Source organism: Chlamydotis macqueenii, chromosome 3 (assembly GCF_036417535.1).
Source record: "Chlamydotis macqueenii isolate bChlMac1 chromosome 3, bChlMac1.mat, whole genome shotgun sequence".
Lineage (NCBI taxonomy): Eukaryota > Metazoa > Chordata > Aves > Otidiformes > Otididae > Chlamydotis > Chlamydotis macqueenii.
In genome coordinates this window covers 113,696,692-113,713,422 of record NC_141558.1, presented here as the reverse complement: position 1 = coordinate 113,713,422, position 16,731 = coordinate 113,696,692, and the positions used below count along the sequence as shown (strand labels likewise).

At 47.0% G+C, this 16,731-nt stretch overlaps 1 protein-coding gene across 1 annotated transcript in view; it reads left to right on the top strand.

Annotated features, from left to right (window-relative positions):
* The first annotated feature begins 5,132 nt into the window (after positions 1-5,132).
* Positions 5,133-16,731, top strand: part of SLC1A4 (solute carrier family 1 member 4) — a 30,630-nt gene continuing 19,031 nt past the window's right edge. Inside the window, exons 1-2 of the mRNA XM_086744058.1 lie at positions 5,133-5,662; positions 15,456-15,498. Coding sequence (XP_086600184.1) covers positions 5,133-5,662; positions 15,456-15,498 — 573 coding nt within the window. The remainder of the gene's footprint in view (positions 5,663-15,455; positions 15,499-16,731) is intronic.

The window sequence follows — 16,731 nt, the reverse complement described above, 5'->3', positions numbered from 1 at the left end:
ACCATGACTTTCAGGCGTCAGTCTTCAAACTACTTCAAATCAAAGCAGTCACAGGAGACAGGCTGGTGGATGACATCTTTCAAAGCCTATAGAGGTTTCTGTTAGATCTCCCAAGAACAGAGGGTAAGCAGCAGCCGCACCCAAGGAAGCTCCTGAAGTCTGCATACAACCTTGCCGGTCTTACAAGGAGGAAGAGAGCAGCAGGAAGACAGAGGGAAGCGGAGGCGGCACCGTTAGTGTTCACTGCACTCCTGCTTCACACAGCTGACACATGGCTTTGTAGGAAACGTGGCCCGAGGGCTACTCTAACCTGTGCCAAGAGGGCGCGTATCGGCTGCGAGAGTTAAGGACCTGCTCTTTGGAAGCCTTCCTCTCCTCCTCTGGCAAAGAAAAGCGAGTCTGATTTCTTTCAGACTTCATGTTGACCTTCCCCAGGTGTGGAAAACCTTCTCCTCTGTTTCTTGTGGGCTTTTCCACCCTCTGAAACCAATGTCATTGGAGGGCTCTTGTGCCAGCAACTTGATATGTGTTGATGTGGCCCTATGAATGATGGAGAAAACACCCACCGGATGGATGTATTATCATCATAGATTATCAAAAGCTAAGGGTGTAGCAATTGCTATGTTATTCCATGGGCTTTGCTCTTTCAGAAGTGTTTGTTACGTATAGTCTATTGTGCTTGTGCTTTGTGCTAGTACATAATAATACCTAACACACACAGCAGGACAGATAGATGCTATGTAGTCATGCAGAAGGCAGAAGCTGTCTTAAATACCTTAATTTCCATTAGATGAGCAGCACTGGGATGAGTTAAGGGTCAAATCTGACTTTCTCCAGAGATCACAGCTGTTGCTATCCAGACGTTTGACCTGATTGCACAGGCTACCATGAAGTCCAGAGCTAGCTCCAGATGTGGAGGTCCTCCATATAAATATACATTCATATTTTGGAAGTCAGGGCAGAAAAAAAGTATGACGCAGTTCAGATGCCAGGTTACACCTCCTCTGATGAACAAAAAAAATCATCTTGAGTTTGTAATGTTGAGTGAGTGTAATATATACAGAACTGACAGAGGGAGGAAAATAATTATTTTCTATTATATTGTTGTACAGTCTGGTTTTGGTGAGACCCGCATTGTCAGTCAGGGCCGGGTAGGGGGGCGTCACATGGCAGAAATTACCTGAAACCTGGGTATCCTAAACCAATTGTCTAGGTCTTCTCCACACTCAGTAGAGCCCAGCAGATACCTCCATGGGAATTTCATCTCATCTGCCTCAGACACATCTTTTAAACAGGGGTGATCTGCCCTCTATCTCTATTGACTATGGAAAAAGCAAGAATTAGGCATTAAATTTCTAGGTGGCAACAGCTAGATTACATAGATCCCATTCTAACTGTCCATCCCACTGATTTGCAGCAAGATTTTAAAATAGAGGGAGGTAGATTCAGATTAGACATCAGGACATTTTTTTTTACACTGAGGGTGGTGGAACACTGGCACAGGTTGCCCAGAGAGGTGGTGGAAGCCCCATCCCTGGAAACATTCAAGGCCAGGTTGGACGGGGCTCTGAGCAACCTGATCTGGTTGGAGATGTCCCTGCTCCTTGCAGGGGGGTTGGACTAGATGGCCTTTAAAGGTCCCTTCCAACTCAAACCATTCTGTGATTCTGTGATTCTATGATTCTAAGACTGTGGTAAAGGGTAACAGTGGGAATGGATGAGCAGTAGGAAAAAGGAATTGTAAGACTTTCCTCAGAGACATCTTGATATCAACTTCCCTCAACAACGCAGGACCTTTTCTGAGGGAAACAGCTCAAAATAAGTCCTGTACTCTGCTTGCTTGGTGCTGAAACAGAGAGATGAAGGACCTGATTCCCTTACAGCTGTTAAGATTTTTTTCATTCCTTTCACTGAGGCTGGAGTTTCAAATACCCGCCATCAAAAAATGATATCAAACAGAATTTGACTGGAAATCAGCAGGATCTCTTCCTTCCTGGGCCAGGGGTGAAAACTATGTTGGCTGTCTCTTCACCAAAAGCAAAAGGTATTATTTTATTTTATTTTATTTTATTTTATTTAAAAGGAACTGGATTTTTTTCCCTGTTTTTTATTTCTGGAGGAAGCACTCTAGCCCTGTGCAGGTGAAAGCCATCTAAGAGAAAAAAAAAGGTTCTTCAAGTCGCAATAGGGAAAGTCGAAACCCTTAATTTAGAAGCACCAGCAGGGTGGACATTTGAAACATGCAGCCTCACTCACTGGAAAGTTCCCAAGACCTACAAGCACTGAAATGAAAACATGACACATCGGATCAGTCAACGGTTACTACTCAATAAACCAGTGAGCTTCAGAGTTAATCGCTGCAGCTATCCATGAACTCGCAGAGGGTGCAGGAAAACAGTGAGCTTTGCCTAGAAGATCTTCGGGATGATGTCCATTCATACTCTGGGAGGTTCACATGCTCTGTTGTCTTCTTCTTGGCAAAAGCCTTGTCATCTGAGGATATGTTAAGAGAAGAAGGATAACTGCTTGGATCAGTGTTTAAATCAGAAAATGAAGAGGGGGAAAAAAAGGAATGGGGAATCGGGAATCCAAATTCTCATGGTATCATTGACCAGGAATCTTGATGCAAGCATCCCTACGTCAAGGTGTTCTTCACAAAGCATTGGCTATCACCAACCAGCCTTAGCACGGGTTAAAAAAACATGCAGTGGGATTGAGGATTTTCGAGGTGAGTGTTCCTGCAGGTCACCTGGCTGTTCTCGTGGCACTGCTGTGGGCAAAGTCAATGCCGCAAGGACATGGGGAGATCCTCCAGGAGAGGAGGACCCTACTGTTGATTCATATGGTGGAAAAGGCTCTATTTTAACTCTTGCATTGGTCTCATACGTATGCTGCTACAGATGAGTTTTCTGATTTGATACGTTCTTCTTGTTTGCACTTCCCTGAATTTCTCCCCTTGCTTCTCAGTTTGCATGCGGGAACAGCATTTCTGCTCATCCTTGGTTTTAGAATCTTTTCTCAATTCAAACAGAGAATAGGCACTTCTATATTTTTGTATTTATTTTATAATTTTCTGTTGTCCTTTATTTTCCCCTTCTCTTTTCTTCTTTTCATGGTTAAATGGAAAGAAAAAAGGGTGAGATTGGGAGAGAAAAGCTGGGAAAAAGAAAGGGAACAATGAAGCATGATGTTTTCATGAGGAATACTCTCAAAATACTAGTTAAAGATCCACTTTAGAAATGCTTCTGATGGGGAAAGAAACAATTATTTTGGAGGGTTAATAGTTTATCATTCACAAACCTATTTGCAAACAAAAATCAAAACTGATTTTAAAAGACCAATGTAGCTTTTTGTTCCTTTTGAGGCTGGTGGAATTTCATGTCGTTGAAAGTGTTTGCTGATACTTGCTTTCCTGTTTAGTTTAGTCTCTGTTTTCTCTCTCTGCTTATCCTAGTTTGGTGGAACATTCATTCCCAGACTTCCACAAACCAAGTGTTCTTCAAAGGGAAGGTTATCAGGGAAAAAAAAAAATCAGTAAGCATATGCCTGGTATCCTGAGTCAAATTTTGGTGCAAGAGCAAGCTACAAGTCAAGACTTTGCATGGAGCTCTGAGGTAGGTGGTGGTGGACGCAGTTGCTCATCAGCGGTGGTGTTACCTATTCAGATGGAGACAATTCCTCGCAGCTCCAGCCGCGGTGCAGGGATTTTCGTATCTATCCATGAGGCTGGAAAGCAGAAAAGAAACTTATTAAATCAGGATTATTGCCCCATCACGCCCTGTCAGTCTCTTTAATTAGCCCGGTCTGCTAGAAAAGCGAATGTGTGGCTGGTTGTTTTCACAGCGTGTTTTCTGCTAGGCTGTGCTTTGCTGATGTCAAGAGAACGAACTGAAATGAAGCCCCTTCTGAAATCCAAACATCGGCTGAAGCTCGTGCAACCGGCTCCGTGAGCAAACGCGACAGTACTGTACCTCCGAGGCCCTTGCGGATTTGAAAGCCCCGGGTGTCCTTTGTCAGCCCCTCGTACCATCGGAGACATCATCTCCTCCTCAGACAACCTGCTCATGCGATCAGATGTGGGCTTCAGCCTGGTTCCTCCAGGAAGCATGCCCGGAGCCCACATGTCTGTGCCGCCCTGCCACAAACGAGCCTGCGGAGCCGCTGGACAGCTTTGGCCATGGGGACTGGGGGAACAGCCACAGTCTGTCCCAGTGCAGGGGATGGCTCCTGCCTCTCCGAGGGGTTCCTGGAGAGAGGAGGGGGCCACTGAGGGGATGTGTGTGAACCACGGGACACTGTGGGGAGGTGTATGAACACTGAGGGTATGTGTGTGAGCCACGGGGACACTGAGGGGGACACTGAGGGGACGTGTATGAACGATAGGAACACTGAAGGTATGTGTGTGAGCCACGGGGACAGTGAGGGGACATGTGTGAGCCACAGGGACACAGAGCGGGACACTGAGGGGACATGTGGGAACCATGGGGACACTGAAGGGATATGTGTGAACTGTAAGGACACTGAGGGTACGTGTGAGCCATGGGGACAGCGAAGGGGACAGTGAGGGTATGTGTGTGAACCATGGGGACACTGAAGGGACATGTCCGAACTGTAAGGACAATGAGGGTATGTGTGCGAGCCACGAGGGCAGTGAGGGGGACACTGAGGGGACATGTGTGAACCATAAGGACACTGAGGGTATGTGTGTGAGCCACGGGGACACAAAGGGGGACACTCAGGCGATATACGTGAGCTGTGAGGACATTGATGGGGACATGTGTGAACCACGGGGACACTGAGGGGGCATGCGTGACCTGTGGGGAGACTGAGGGGGGGACACCGAAGGGACACGTGTGATCTCGGGGACACTCGGTGTGCGAACCGTGACGGGACAGAGGGCCCGTGGCCCGGGCGGGGAAGTGAGACGCGTATCCCACCAACCCGCCATCGCTCGTAGGCCTCCACCCCCCCGCCGCCGCCGCCGGGCGGGCAGTGCGCGCGGCGGCGGGCGGGGCGGCGGGCCGGTGCCGCCTCCCCGGGGGCGCGCGGCGGGGGCGGGGCGTGCCGCTCAGGCAGTCGGTCGCACGCCGGGCGGTAGCGGGAGCGAGTAGCTGGCTGCCGCGCCGGGCAGCATGGAGGCGGCGGCGGCGGATGAGGAGAAGGCGGGCAACGGCCCCAACGGCCACGCGGAGGGCCCGGCGGCGGCGGAGCAGGGCGGCGGCGGCGGGGGTCGGTTGCGGGGCTGCCGGGGCTTCCTGCGGCGCAACGCGTTGGTGCTGCTGACGGTGTCCGGGGTGGTGGCCGGCGTGGCGTTGGGCGCCGCCGTGCGCGGTGCGGCGCTGGGCCCGGCGCAGGTGGCCTACCTGGCCTTCCCGGGGGAGCTGCTGCTGCGGATGCTGCGGATGGTGATCCTGCCGCTGGTGGTCTGCAGCCTGGTGTCGGGAGCCGCCAGCCTGGACACCCGCTCGCTCGGCCGCCTGGGAGGCATCGCCCTCGCCTATTTCCTAGGCACCACCCTGCTGGCCTCCGGCCTCGCCGTCGCTCTCGGCTTCATCATCCGCCCCGGCGCCGGCGCCTCCGCGCTCAACGCCCCCGGGCTGGGGCTGCCGGACGCCATGCCCACCACCAAGGATACGGTGGACTCCTTCCTCGACCTCGTCAGGTGAGGCCGCCCCGCTTACCCCCCCCCCCCCCCCGCCTCCTTCCCGCCTTCCCCGCCGCCGTCAGAGGATGATGACAGACCCGGCGGTGTTGCACGCTGCAGCCGAGGAACCCCCCCCTTTCCCCCTCCTCCTCTCCCTCCTCCCTCTTCTCATCTTCTCTCTCCTTCTCATCCTCCCAGCTTCTCCAGAGGCACCGCTTTCTGCCCAGGTACCCGCAGCCGGCTCAGGCTGGATGGTGCTCTGCCTCTTATGCTGCCCCCCACCTTTTTTTTAAATTTTGGCTGGGTGGCTGCGAGGATGAGTCGAGGCTTGCTCGGAGCTCTGGGTGCCTGGGCCCGTTTTTGGTCCTGCCTGGAGCGAGAGCAGCTCTTGGGTGCTTGCTATAGAGCCTGGCACCTTCCCCTGCCTTGCTGCCTGTCATGTCCTGTCTCCCCCAGGCAGGGCAGGATAGCTCTCCTTATCCATCACACGCACCTTTTTCTTTTATTCCTCCACCCTTTTCTCAGTGTTCTCACACAAATGCCAACCTGCCTCTTACAGTGCCCTCCCGTAGATGCAGGCATGGAAATGCAACCCCGTAGTTCCATTGAGGACACACCCCAAAGATAGTTCACCGTGAGGACAGCCTGTATGTTCGTGAGCTTCCCCTTGCACCTCTGCGTCTTGCAAAGATGAGAGTCACATTCCCCAGAACTACCTGGAAGCAAGACTTCCACTTCTAACCCGATCATAGTCCTTTTGTTTTATCCTTACTGCTCCTTGCAAAGTTGTAGATTTCACGGGTTTTTTTTTGGTTTTTTTGGTTGGTTTTTTGTTTTTTTTTTTTTTTTGTTTTTTTTTTTTTTTCCCTCAGGGTCCATGTCCTGTTGAGGTCTGTCCAGCTCTTTAAATAAGAGAGGAACACTTATATAAATGAGGCAAACATCCAGACAGCGTTTTCAGTATCAGACTTTCAACTGCTGTCTCTCATGCTTTGATGAATCTTGGCACAGAACCCCAGATGTGAACAGCTGCTGAGTAGTGTTGGGCAGTCACAGAAAAGTGTATTACAGGCGCCTGAGAAAAGCAGTGGGATAAAGGAAAACTGGGGAGCGGCAGCTGGGTCTTTCCCAGCGAGTGTAGCTCAGGGACTGATGGGAAGTTATAGCTCATCAACAGGGAGCATGAAACGTTGGAAGACGAATGGCTTTGGAGGTGGTAGATGTTGCTACCAAGATGCAAACAGAAGAGTAAGGGAGGTGACTTGCATACCAGTGAAGCGGCTGGAGAGTTGTGCTTAGCAGATATTTTTGTAATTACAAAGATGAGTGGGGGATTTTTATTTAGATAATTTGCTTTGCTTTTATGAGTTCAGTTTTTCAGCTGAGAGACTCTTCCACTGTGTCTAGATAAACGGATGTGTTGGCAAAGATACAAAGAGTTTCTGGAAAAAAAATCCAAAACCCCAAAACTGTATTTACAAATCTATGTTAATGTCCTTTTCTCCCTCAGAAAGAAGTATGTTCCCTTTGGACAGAAAGTAAGTCCGGTTTGTCCCATTGGCAGCCGTGTACTTCATGTCCTCAGCCCACCTGTCTTTAAGGACCAACAACTAAGGTCCTCTCTTAAGGACAAGCAATTCCTGACGGAGCACATTAAGAAGTTATAACAGGACAGTGGGAATAGGTGTCCTGGCTGTAAAGGTGACGTGGAGTTGAATGGAAGTGTAGGCAGGTGAAGGGAAATTTAAAAAAAAAAAAAAAAAAAAAAAAGAGTCAGCACAGCTGGTAGAGTTGGGAAGATGACTGTAGCAGTGGCTGCCTCGGGTGCGTTCTGGCATCATTATTGTAGCTGGTGTTTCATTCCCGTGTTGCCATGCAGCTCTGAGTAGGATGATGCTGAGAAACGGGGCAGGGATGCTCCAGCGAGCTTCAGGCTGTGGGTAACATCTGTGAAGAGCAGAAAGCTGCTTCTTGCTCTTTTCTGTAAAGGCAGGCAGAGAGTTCGTCTTCGAAAGGGTTATAATGGTGGTGGGATAGAGTCCTTAACTCCAAAGTTTTGTGATTTTCTGGAAATAATACGTCCCTCTCCCTTTTCTTTTCTTTTTTTCTAAACTGTTATTGAAAATGTGGGTGATCGGGTTTGAGCATTGATCTTCCTTGCTGTTGTGGACGGTACCAGAGTAGTGTCATTTTCAGTTAATGAGGCCTCAAGCTCTGGAGGGCTAAAACCATTGCCTTCAGCGTGGGTGGGTCTTGCAGCATCCTGCTCTTCTCCTTTTCTCTGTTTTGTTGATGAAACTTTTAGACACAAGAAAACTTTGTTTTCAACTGTGTTGCAAGACTGGCTGTGTCCTTCAAGGCTTCACTGCTCAGTTTCGGATAAAAGGTAAAAATGAGGCACAAATGGGTAAACTGAGTCCCCGTACAGCACTGAAAGCAAATATAAAACATAGCTCAAGGAAGAAACAGCAAAGAAGAAATCACAGCTGTGAGTCAGTATTTGCCATGGCTCCTGCAGGGATGACACAGGGTGTCTTTTCCCAGGATGTAGATCCCTTCTGCTTTTGGGAAGTGTATTAGTTAATGACCAAAGATGTTGCTTTCTATTGTCTGGAGGCCAGCTTCATTCTTGGTCATGATTTTTCATTTCTGAGTCTAAAGCTTCCACACAAGCATGCTCTTATGCGTGCAGATACCACCTCTGGAAAAGAGATTTATCTTGGACTTTGGTAGCAAATAAATGATGACTCAGTGGTGAACTGAAAGGCTGGCTCTGTTTTGTTTTTTCCCTTAACAGTAACCTCCAGGTCTAATTTGTCTGCCTTCCTCCAGCTTGAGTTGCTAGAGCACCATCCTGGTTTCCCTTCTGGGGACTGCAGAAGGCAAGCCTTGAGCATGCCTGGCCAGGGTTTAGGCATGCTGTCCTCTTCCCCAGGACATGGGGTGGCGCCAGCAGAGCCATCCCGAAGGTGCCTTTGTGCCCTGCAGAAGGGATGCTGATGGCCTGTCTCATCTCAGATCTGTCATGGGGGCAACTCTTTGGAGCTCCCTAAAAGATAAGCATGGCCAAAGGCAGGGAGAGGCTGCAGCTCAGTGATCATGGGAGGGATCTAGCAAGAGTTCAGAGGTGCTTCCACAACAACAACAACAACAAAAAAAAACAACAACAAAACCCAAAAGTGAAGTGTGCTCTGAACCCAAGGAGGGGACCTTGGATTTCCTTATCTCTGTCCCATGTCAGTGAAGAAAGACAGGCTTCTCCAGACCATCCAGTTCAGGCTCTTGCATCAAGCCAGGCTCTGGAGTACTCTTACTCCACGTGGTCTTAGCTGAAGGTGGATCTTGTGAACATCTCCAGAGCATCTGGCACGGAGAGCAGCTCAATTGTACCAAATATGCAAGTGCCAAGTGACAGCAGAAGGTGAGGAGAGTGAAGGGAAATTTTAGAATTTCTAGTTTTATCCCTTACTTGTTTGTTTGGTGGAGAAGGCAATGGAGCATGAAGAGCTCTTGTCAACTTGGCTATGAAGTGGGTAGTGGGTGGAGGAAGAGGCTAGCTGTGATACAGTGGGCTCTGGGGCTCAGCACTCGCCTGGGCAGGAGGCATTGCAGAGTCAGCTTGGCTGTGATCGTGCCAGGTGTGTAACCAGGGAGAAACGGGTGAGGAGGAGAGAGGTGGTGACAAGGATTGACTCCAGCCACCAGCTGACACCGCCCATCTCTAGCTTGTTGGAAAGCAGTTGAAACAGCAGGATCAAGTGTTTTGCAAGAATCTATTGATTTGTTAACACTTTTGATTGGCAGTTGTCAAGATTGCATGTTTTTATAAGGTCAGAGTTCTGTTTTAGCTCAGATTTATATTTGCTGATTCAACAAAATCGGTTTCAGAGGAACCTATTGATCCTGTCAAAATTTCCAACAGCAAGTGATCCTGGCATTTTGTTTCAGTGAGGTCAATGTTTTGCTGTAATTTTATACAAAAGCCTAAAGTAGAAAATTTCACTCATCAAAAAGGAACATTTCAAAAAAACATTTTACAATATTTTCTTTAGTGGAGAAAAAAGATCTGGGACAGGCTTTCTCTGCCCAGTTTTGGGATGAAAACATGTTTTGAAGCTGTGGAATTTGCTTTGGGAAGGGAATTCTGCTTTTAATCCAGCTCTAGCTGTGACACTGTGGGGAGGGAAGGAGGCAGTAGCATCATCTGCTTTTTATAGGAAGGGTACAGAGAGGTCCAGGCATCTACCCCGAGCGGTAAGTTCAAGGCCTCTCAGGCTGCTAGGCAAGTCTGCAAAAGCAGTTTGAATGTTATTGCTCCTCACTGCCCTTTCTGTCTCTCTCTCAGAGGTTACCAGCTGTGCTGCCAAAGGGAGTACCCACGGCGCCCTCAGCAAGCCCGTGCGTCGGCTCCGCGTGCCTTTGAAGCCAGAGAGAAGGCAAGAATGAGCTTGAGCGCAGGGAGAAGCGTCGGTCACATTTTGTTGCCTGGGCTGCAGAACAGACGGCCAGGGTGGTCCATGGGGTCCAGAGCATTCATGCGGTGACCGTCGTTCAGGCACCAGTCACTCCAGTAGCACTTGTTTCTTAAAGCCTTGGTCTTCCTGGTGAGTCGCCCAAAAGCAGGAGCCATGAAGGCTGTCTCTGAAATCCCGGTGTGGAAAGAGAGCAGAACTTGACTGTTAGGAGAGGAGAGGGAGATGTCACCTTTGTAGTGATAAATAGAATAAGAAGTGGCCGGGGAACGGTTGCAGTTAAGCCAACAGCGAATCCCCGAGATAGGCTAACCACCAGGTTTCATAGCTGGATGGCTAACCCTTAACTCTGGGGTACCCTCAGAAAAAAAGGGAAGTAGTAAATGTTACTGTCCACCTTTGCTTGTGTCGTTTTCTGAGCCCGCATCCTCTCCTGAAGTACAGAGATTGCTGACTGACTTTTGTAGGAAGAACTGAGTGATTTTGTTCGTATGCCTGCGCTGTCTGCGGTGTTTTTTAAAGAAGCCTCTGAACATTTCTGCTTCTTTCTTTTGTTCTTTATATTCATTACCTTTTACTACTGAGTCCCCTCAGTTATGCTTTATTTTCCAAGCAACAAAGATGCAGACTGGACCATTAAGGCAAAAAAGTGTAAAATACCTGCTATAAGTAGATGCATTTTCAAGTTTCTCTGTGATAAAGCAAATGCAGGCATTCATAAATAGGTATATGTCCAGGGCATGTGTTGTGCATCCACATACGTATCAAAAAACAGATGAGAAAAATTGTTCTGTGATATTGAATGAAAATCTTGGGACAGAAAGAAAAGTAAAAGTACTGGAGCAATCCAAACTTGACTCTGGCAAGTTGCCACAGAGGGCAATAAAGTTGCTGTCAGTGGACTGCTACTGTTGAGAACACTTCATTGAAAAAAAAAAAAAAAAAAAAACCAAACCAGGAGATAACGCAACACAGAGTATTTTTTCCTAGGCTTCCTCACAAAAATATGTTTTCCAACAGCAAGATTTTTGGCCTCAAAAGTGGAACCTTTTGGTAAGAAGCAATGAAAGAGGAATGTGTAGTATTTTAGGGTTTCATTCTGTTTGCCTGGATATCTCTTCATGCTTTTGCTGCCAGAGCAAAGTTGTTTGCAGAGCTCTAGCAAAAGAATAATTTACAAAGTTATTAATAATAATCCCTTACGCATGCAATGAAGGACTTCCTGTGCCATCCCTATCCTGCTCGTGGAAAGATACAGGGTAAAGAAGAGAGGAATTTGACTGTAATAGCAAAATTGAGAAGGATGTGAGCTACAACCTCTTTTTGCTCCCTCTACAGCTCCAGATTTCCTTGGTATTCTAGGATTCCCAGTAGTGAGATGCTGCATCTGATGAGATTAGCATTATAGCAAAAACACGGTGAGACCTTCCTGACGGATTTGATTAGAGGCGTAATGGTCCCTTCCTGCCTGGTGGGAGCAGCTTTTCCCTGGGGAAAAGGAAAAAGTTGCATTTGTCTGGCTGTGTATGGGGAGATGGTGTGATGAGTACAGTATTCACATGCAAAGTGTTCAGAGCCTGAAACTTCCTCCTTTGGTGCTACTGCTTTCTGGTTCCTATTTTAAGAAGATCTGAGATGGGTGCGTCCTCACACTGTGTGTTATGCAGGTACGTGGAGGTTTCCTGGCTCAGCCTGTTGCCACTCCAGCCCCAGGACACAGCTGTCACCCTTGACAGCTGTCCGATGGATTCTGACCTTTTTTTTTTTTTTTTGGTGGGGTGGGGGGGAGGGAGGCGGGTATGGCGCTGCCTGCATGACTTGCAGCAGGCAGAGAGAGACTTTCCTGCCTGGTGCTTGGCAAGGGGAGTAAAGTGTCTCTGTAGCACCTATGTTGCCTTTATACGACAATGGCGGTTGGGTCCATGCGTGGGTAATCCATCTGTCTCCGTGGAGTGGAATCCCGGCAGCAGTGGAGCACCTGGGGTGTGTGCAGCACACCACACCTGTACCCCTGCCTAATGTCATGCATCGCTGGCTTATCTCATTCTTGCCACGTACAGCAAGTTTCGTCTCTCTGCATCACCGGGCCAAGGCTGCCTGATCCCAGTCCTCTGCACTGGGCTCCTTATCACCCAGACTCAGGGTTTCCTCAGCGGTGTACTCTTGTGATAGCCCACATCTGCTTCGAAAAGGCAACCATGTCTCTAGCATGGGGCATCGCAGTGGCAGGGATGGGGCCATTAGAAACAACAGCAATAGTCAGCCATGCGGTGATATATAACTGTGGCGATTTCTTTAAACTGCACATCTGCTACAGGCTTTCAAAGCAAAAAAAAAAAAAAAAAAAAACCAACAAAAAACCTTCTCAAGATTTGGTTTGTACTGAAAAACCAGCTGGCAGACACCCACATTTAATTTGCATGCCCAATTACCCAGCTCATCAGCTTGCCTGTTCACCCGGACAGGAGGGATTGTTTGCGCTTCCCCGTGCAACTCCTCTGCTTGGGCTTGGGGAATCACCGAATGCCAGCTCGCAGGGACAGAGCTGGATCTGGATTTCTGTGGTGGATGAACTTTGCCTTGCCGTGCATGACGAGCAAAGCCTGCAGGCACAAGCACATGATGCGCCCAGGCAGGTCACCAGCCAGCTTTTGGCTCTTCCTGGAGCACGTGGCATCCTGACCCATTTTTTTTAGGCTCTGCTGTGGTGTTCTTCCACAAATCCATCTTGAGGTAAAAGCCCTGCGGTCTGACCCACCTGTAATTAAAGCTTAATTTAATTCACATGCTGACTGATCTTAGGCAAGCGATAAGTGTAGTCTGTGCACAACTCATGCCTCTAAGACAAGCCGTTTATTTGTTGATTGCTTTTTATGACCCGACACATTTTGTTTTTAAACTTCAGGATTTGAAACAAAGGGGATCAGGTGTAATTTAAAGTTGGGTTGAACAAAACACACAGCTCATGCTCAGCTGCTGAATTAAGATCCACATTTTTTACTTGGTGGATTGTCAGAAATGCTCTTTGCTGTCCTCAGAGTCGCGTCCTGCAACTGGTGCTCCAGGGATAAAGTAGAGTGACTGCTTTATGCTTGTATTTGAACAGCTTTAGTGCTATTCACACTTGAAGCAAGAACCTGCCCCTTGCCTTGCTGTAGCAGGCTGCTGGCATCACTCAAGTATGTACTTTAAGTATACGCTTGGAGTTAAGTTACTCTTTAATTACTGAAGCCCATGCCTGACATACTGTGTAAATTATGGAGGGTTTGGCTTCTTGGCCACATTTAAACACTGGAGAACCATATTGTTTAGGCTTTAGGATTGCTTCCTTTGGCTTTGTTTTGTCAGGATGGAAAAGCTGATTTTAAAAAATCAAATTACTTTTTTTTGGGGGGGGGGGGTTGGTTTTCAGTCTTTTTTTCATCTCTTTGCTTCTTTAAAATCCAGTCAATTCTTTTTTTAAAAAAGTAGTCATCCTGCTTTGAAAAGTTGAAAAGAGAGATCCTTATTTTTCTCAACAATATGTTTTCTTTTTTTTTTTTTTTTTAAAAACTTTGCACTGAGTTGGGCCCATTTATATATGTGATGTGTTATGTCTGATAAAAGTAAGTTTGCTTTTACTTTACATTAAGTTTTTATCCACCGGAGTACCAGCTGTGCAGGAGTTAATGCGTGTTAGCTCTTCCATTGATCTTATTTGACCAATTCTTAAGCATCTTTGCAGAGTTAGAGCTCACTCTCCTACTTTCAGACAGACAGCTGTATTTTAAAATTTTAAGGAGAAAAAGTTGCGGTTTCTTTCATGCTCAGTGGAATGTAGACTCCAGAAGCCAAGTAGTTTTTACAGCAATTTGGCTTTTGTAGCTGCCTCCTGATACACTTGTAGTGCAACAGAGAGAAAGGCTGAGGTAGTTCACAGCAGCCAGTTGTTTGATGAAGGTCCATGTACTTTTACATTGCTGTCAAGGCTCTGGGAAAAACCTCACTGTGAGGGAGGATATGGGAGCTATGCAATGGAAAAGACCAAAGTCTTTATCTCTGCCATATCTTGATCTCCTTGCTTTCATAGATTTGACTCTGCTGCTCTGTTTCTTGCTGTGGTTCGGCTTTGCGCTTTCCATGTCATTCGTGGAATGATCACAACTGAAAGCCTGGTTTAAAATCACGTTGGCCAGGGTAACTACAGCAGAAACTGAGGGGAGGTTAGCAGGGCATGGCCTGGAGGTAGCTGCGCCTTCCTTAAAGCAGTGCAAGGAGCCAAGGATGGGGAGCAGTTACGCAGATTTTTTTTCGCCACGGGTAACTGACTCTGGGTAAGGTCTTTTGTTTCCTTACCATAAGAGTTCTCCTGCCTCCTTGTTGCGTTCAGCTGGCAGTATTTTCAGTTCCTACCCCTCACCTTCCAGCCCTCATCAGCTAGGGTCCTGCCGTGACCCTAGAGATCAACTTTTATTCCTGTTTTGCTTTCTGATACAGGAAAAAAAAAAGCTGCTGTTTGGCTAGGGGAACGCATGCTCTTTCCCCACCGTAAGGGGAGAAAAGAAGTGTAGCATTAAAACCAACCATAAAATACAAGAAGCAGCAACTTTTTCATTATATAGTCCCGTTAACCATTTTTCCTGTCCTTGTTGCTTCGTAGGTGCGCATATACATTGGGTGCACAGTAGAAGCGTATGTCACTTCGCATGCTATCCTCTCTGCACAAACCTGATGCTCAATTTGCATTTCTTTATGAAGGCGCTACCAAATTCAGATGTTGCAGCTTTCCATATGAGTTGCCCCTACTTTCATCTGTGCTGTTTAACCACTTAAGCCCTTGCAGACAACTCTGGCCCGTGACATTCTTCTGCTTTACCTCAGTGTTCAGGGAAGCCAACTTTGCTGTGTTGAAGGGTTAAGCTGTTCTCTTAAGTAGATTTTGCTGATTGGATTGTCCTTCATGTTGCTGCTGTGAGCAAAGTGTAATCACATGAGTAATGTTAAAAATCTGCCTGACCCTGGAGGCCATAAGCTAAGCCAGTTTCTGTAGCCACTGCTTGAGGGGTGTGTATAACTAGCATCATGTCTGATCGCCTCTGGTGTCCCTACCCAAATGGTTAGGTGTGCTAGACAAGCAGGGACCTTTTTATGTGAGCAGAAGAAGATGGCATTCACACCTCTGGAAACATAGCGAGACATCTGCTCCTCACTGCCAGAGTATCTTCTGTAGTACGTACCTCACTAATGCCAATATGCTTGCCTTTGCAAAAGGAATTCAGTTTCTGAGAGTAAAACACCTTGGTGCATTTGTTTTAGAAGTTCTATAAGAAATATTTCATTTTCTTGTTTGTGTTTTACAGAAACCTGTTTCCTGCAAATCTTGTCACTGCAGCTTTCCGAACGGTAAGATATGTGTGGACTTCGGACATGAGCTACAGTGCAGACAAAGTGACGGCTCTTTTTTGAAAAACTGCTAGAAAGAAGGTGTAGAAAATGACAGAAATTAATTTACTTATAGTAGGTGGGATTTTTAAAAGCACCTGATATAATCAGACGTACAGCTTCCACGGCAAATAGTTTCATTTTGAAAAATGCTCCTCAAACAAAAGCATATTTGTAGCCTATGTTTTGTACCTCCACCAAGAATGTTCTTTAAACTTTTATAGTTTGGGTGCCTTGTTGGGCAGCAATGGCAACTCTGCTTTGTGCCAGGCTGCTTATCGTTTTGCAGGAGCTAGCTGGGAAACCCTTGGGTCCATAGTTTGGAGCTGAGCTCGGAACAGAGTTAAAGGATTTTAGGCTTCCATGTGTGTAAGCATTACCTGGTGCCTGATGCTTTTATTCAATATTTTCCATTGTATCCCTTGCTAGATTAATTTCTCAGCCTGGCTTCTCTTCTGATAAAGGACTAAGTGTGGTAGGATGGTAACTGGCACCAGAACATAGTGTGGTTTAAACTGATGGACAGGAGCTGTGGGGCTCCAGTAAGATTTTGATTTAGTTCTTATTGCTAATTTTAGATGTCAGGACAGACACTATTGAGAATATTGCTGTGGGGCAGAGTGATTCTTTATGGTACAGGAGAAGAATAATAGGTTTTGCCTTCATGGTATTCTGTGGGTTTGCTTTTGTATCAAAACCAAGGTCGAACTCTTAAAATCAAGTTCCATTTTGAGTGTATGTATAACACAATACAAGTCAATATGTCATACATAAAAATAGGAGCAGTACAAAAGTATCATTAAGAAAAGGATATTCTGTGATGCCTCGAGTGTCAGGGTTCTGTATATTCAAGGATGAAATAAAGAAGTTCTCCTTTCGTCTGTGCTGCTGTTGTCACAGATAATTGTCAAGTACATAAGCTTTTCTTTCCCCTATTTTATATCTAAAGAAAACAAGACCAAAGAAGTGCCCTGCTTTTGCAAGGCATCTAGCTTATTTATCAAAGTAAACTGTTGCCTAGATTTTATATATATTTACTGACAATTTTAGTGCCTGTCTTACCATTTCTAACAGTGAAACAGCACAAGCGCCACTTGGTTTTTGCAGGAGCCAGTGTGACAGAGGGGCGTGTGAGCAACAGCAAGGAGAAGGAAAGGGGAATTCCTCAGCTGCTGCCCAAACTTAGGAGCTCAG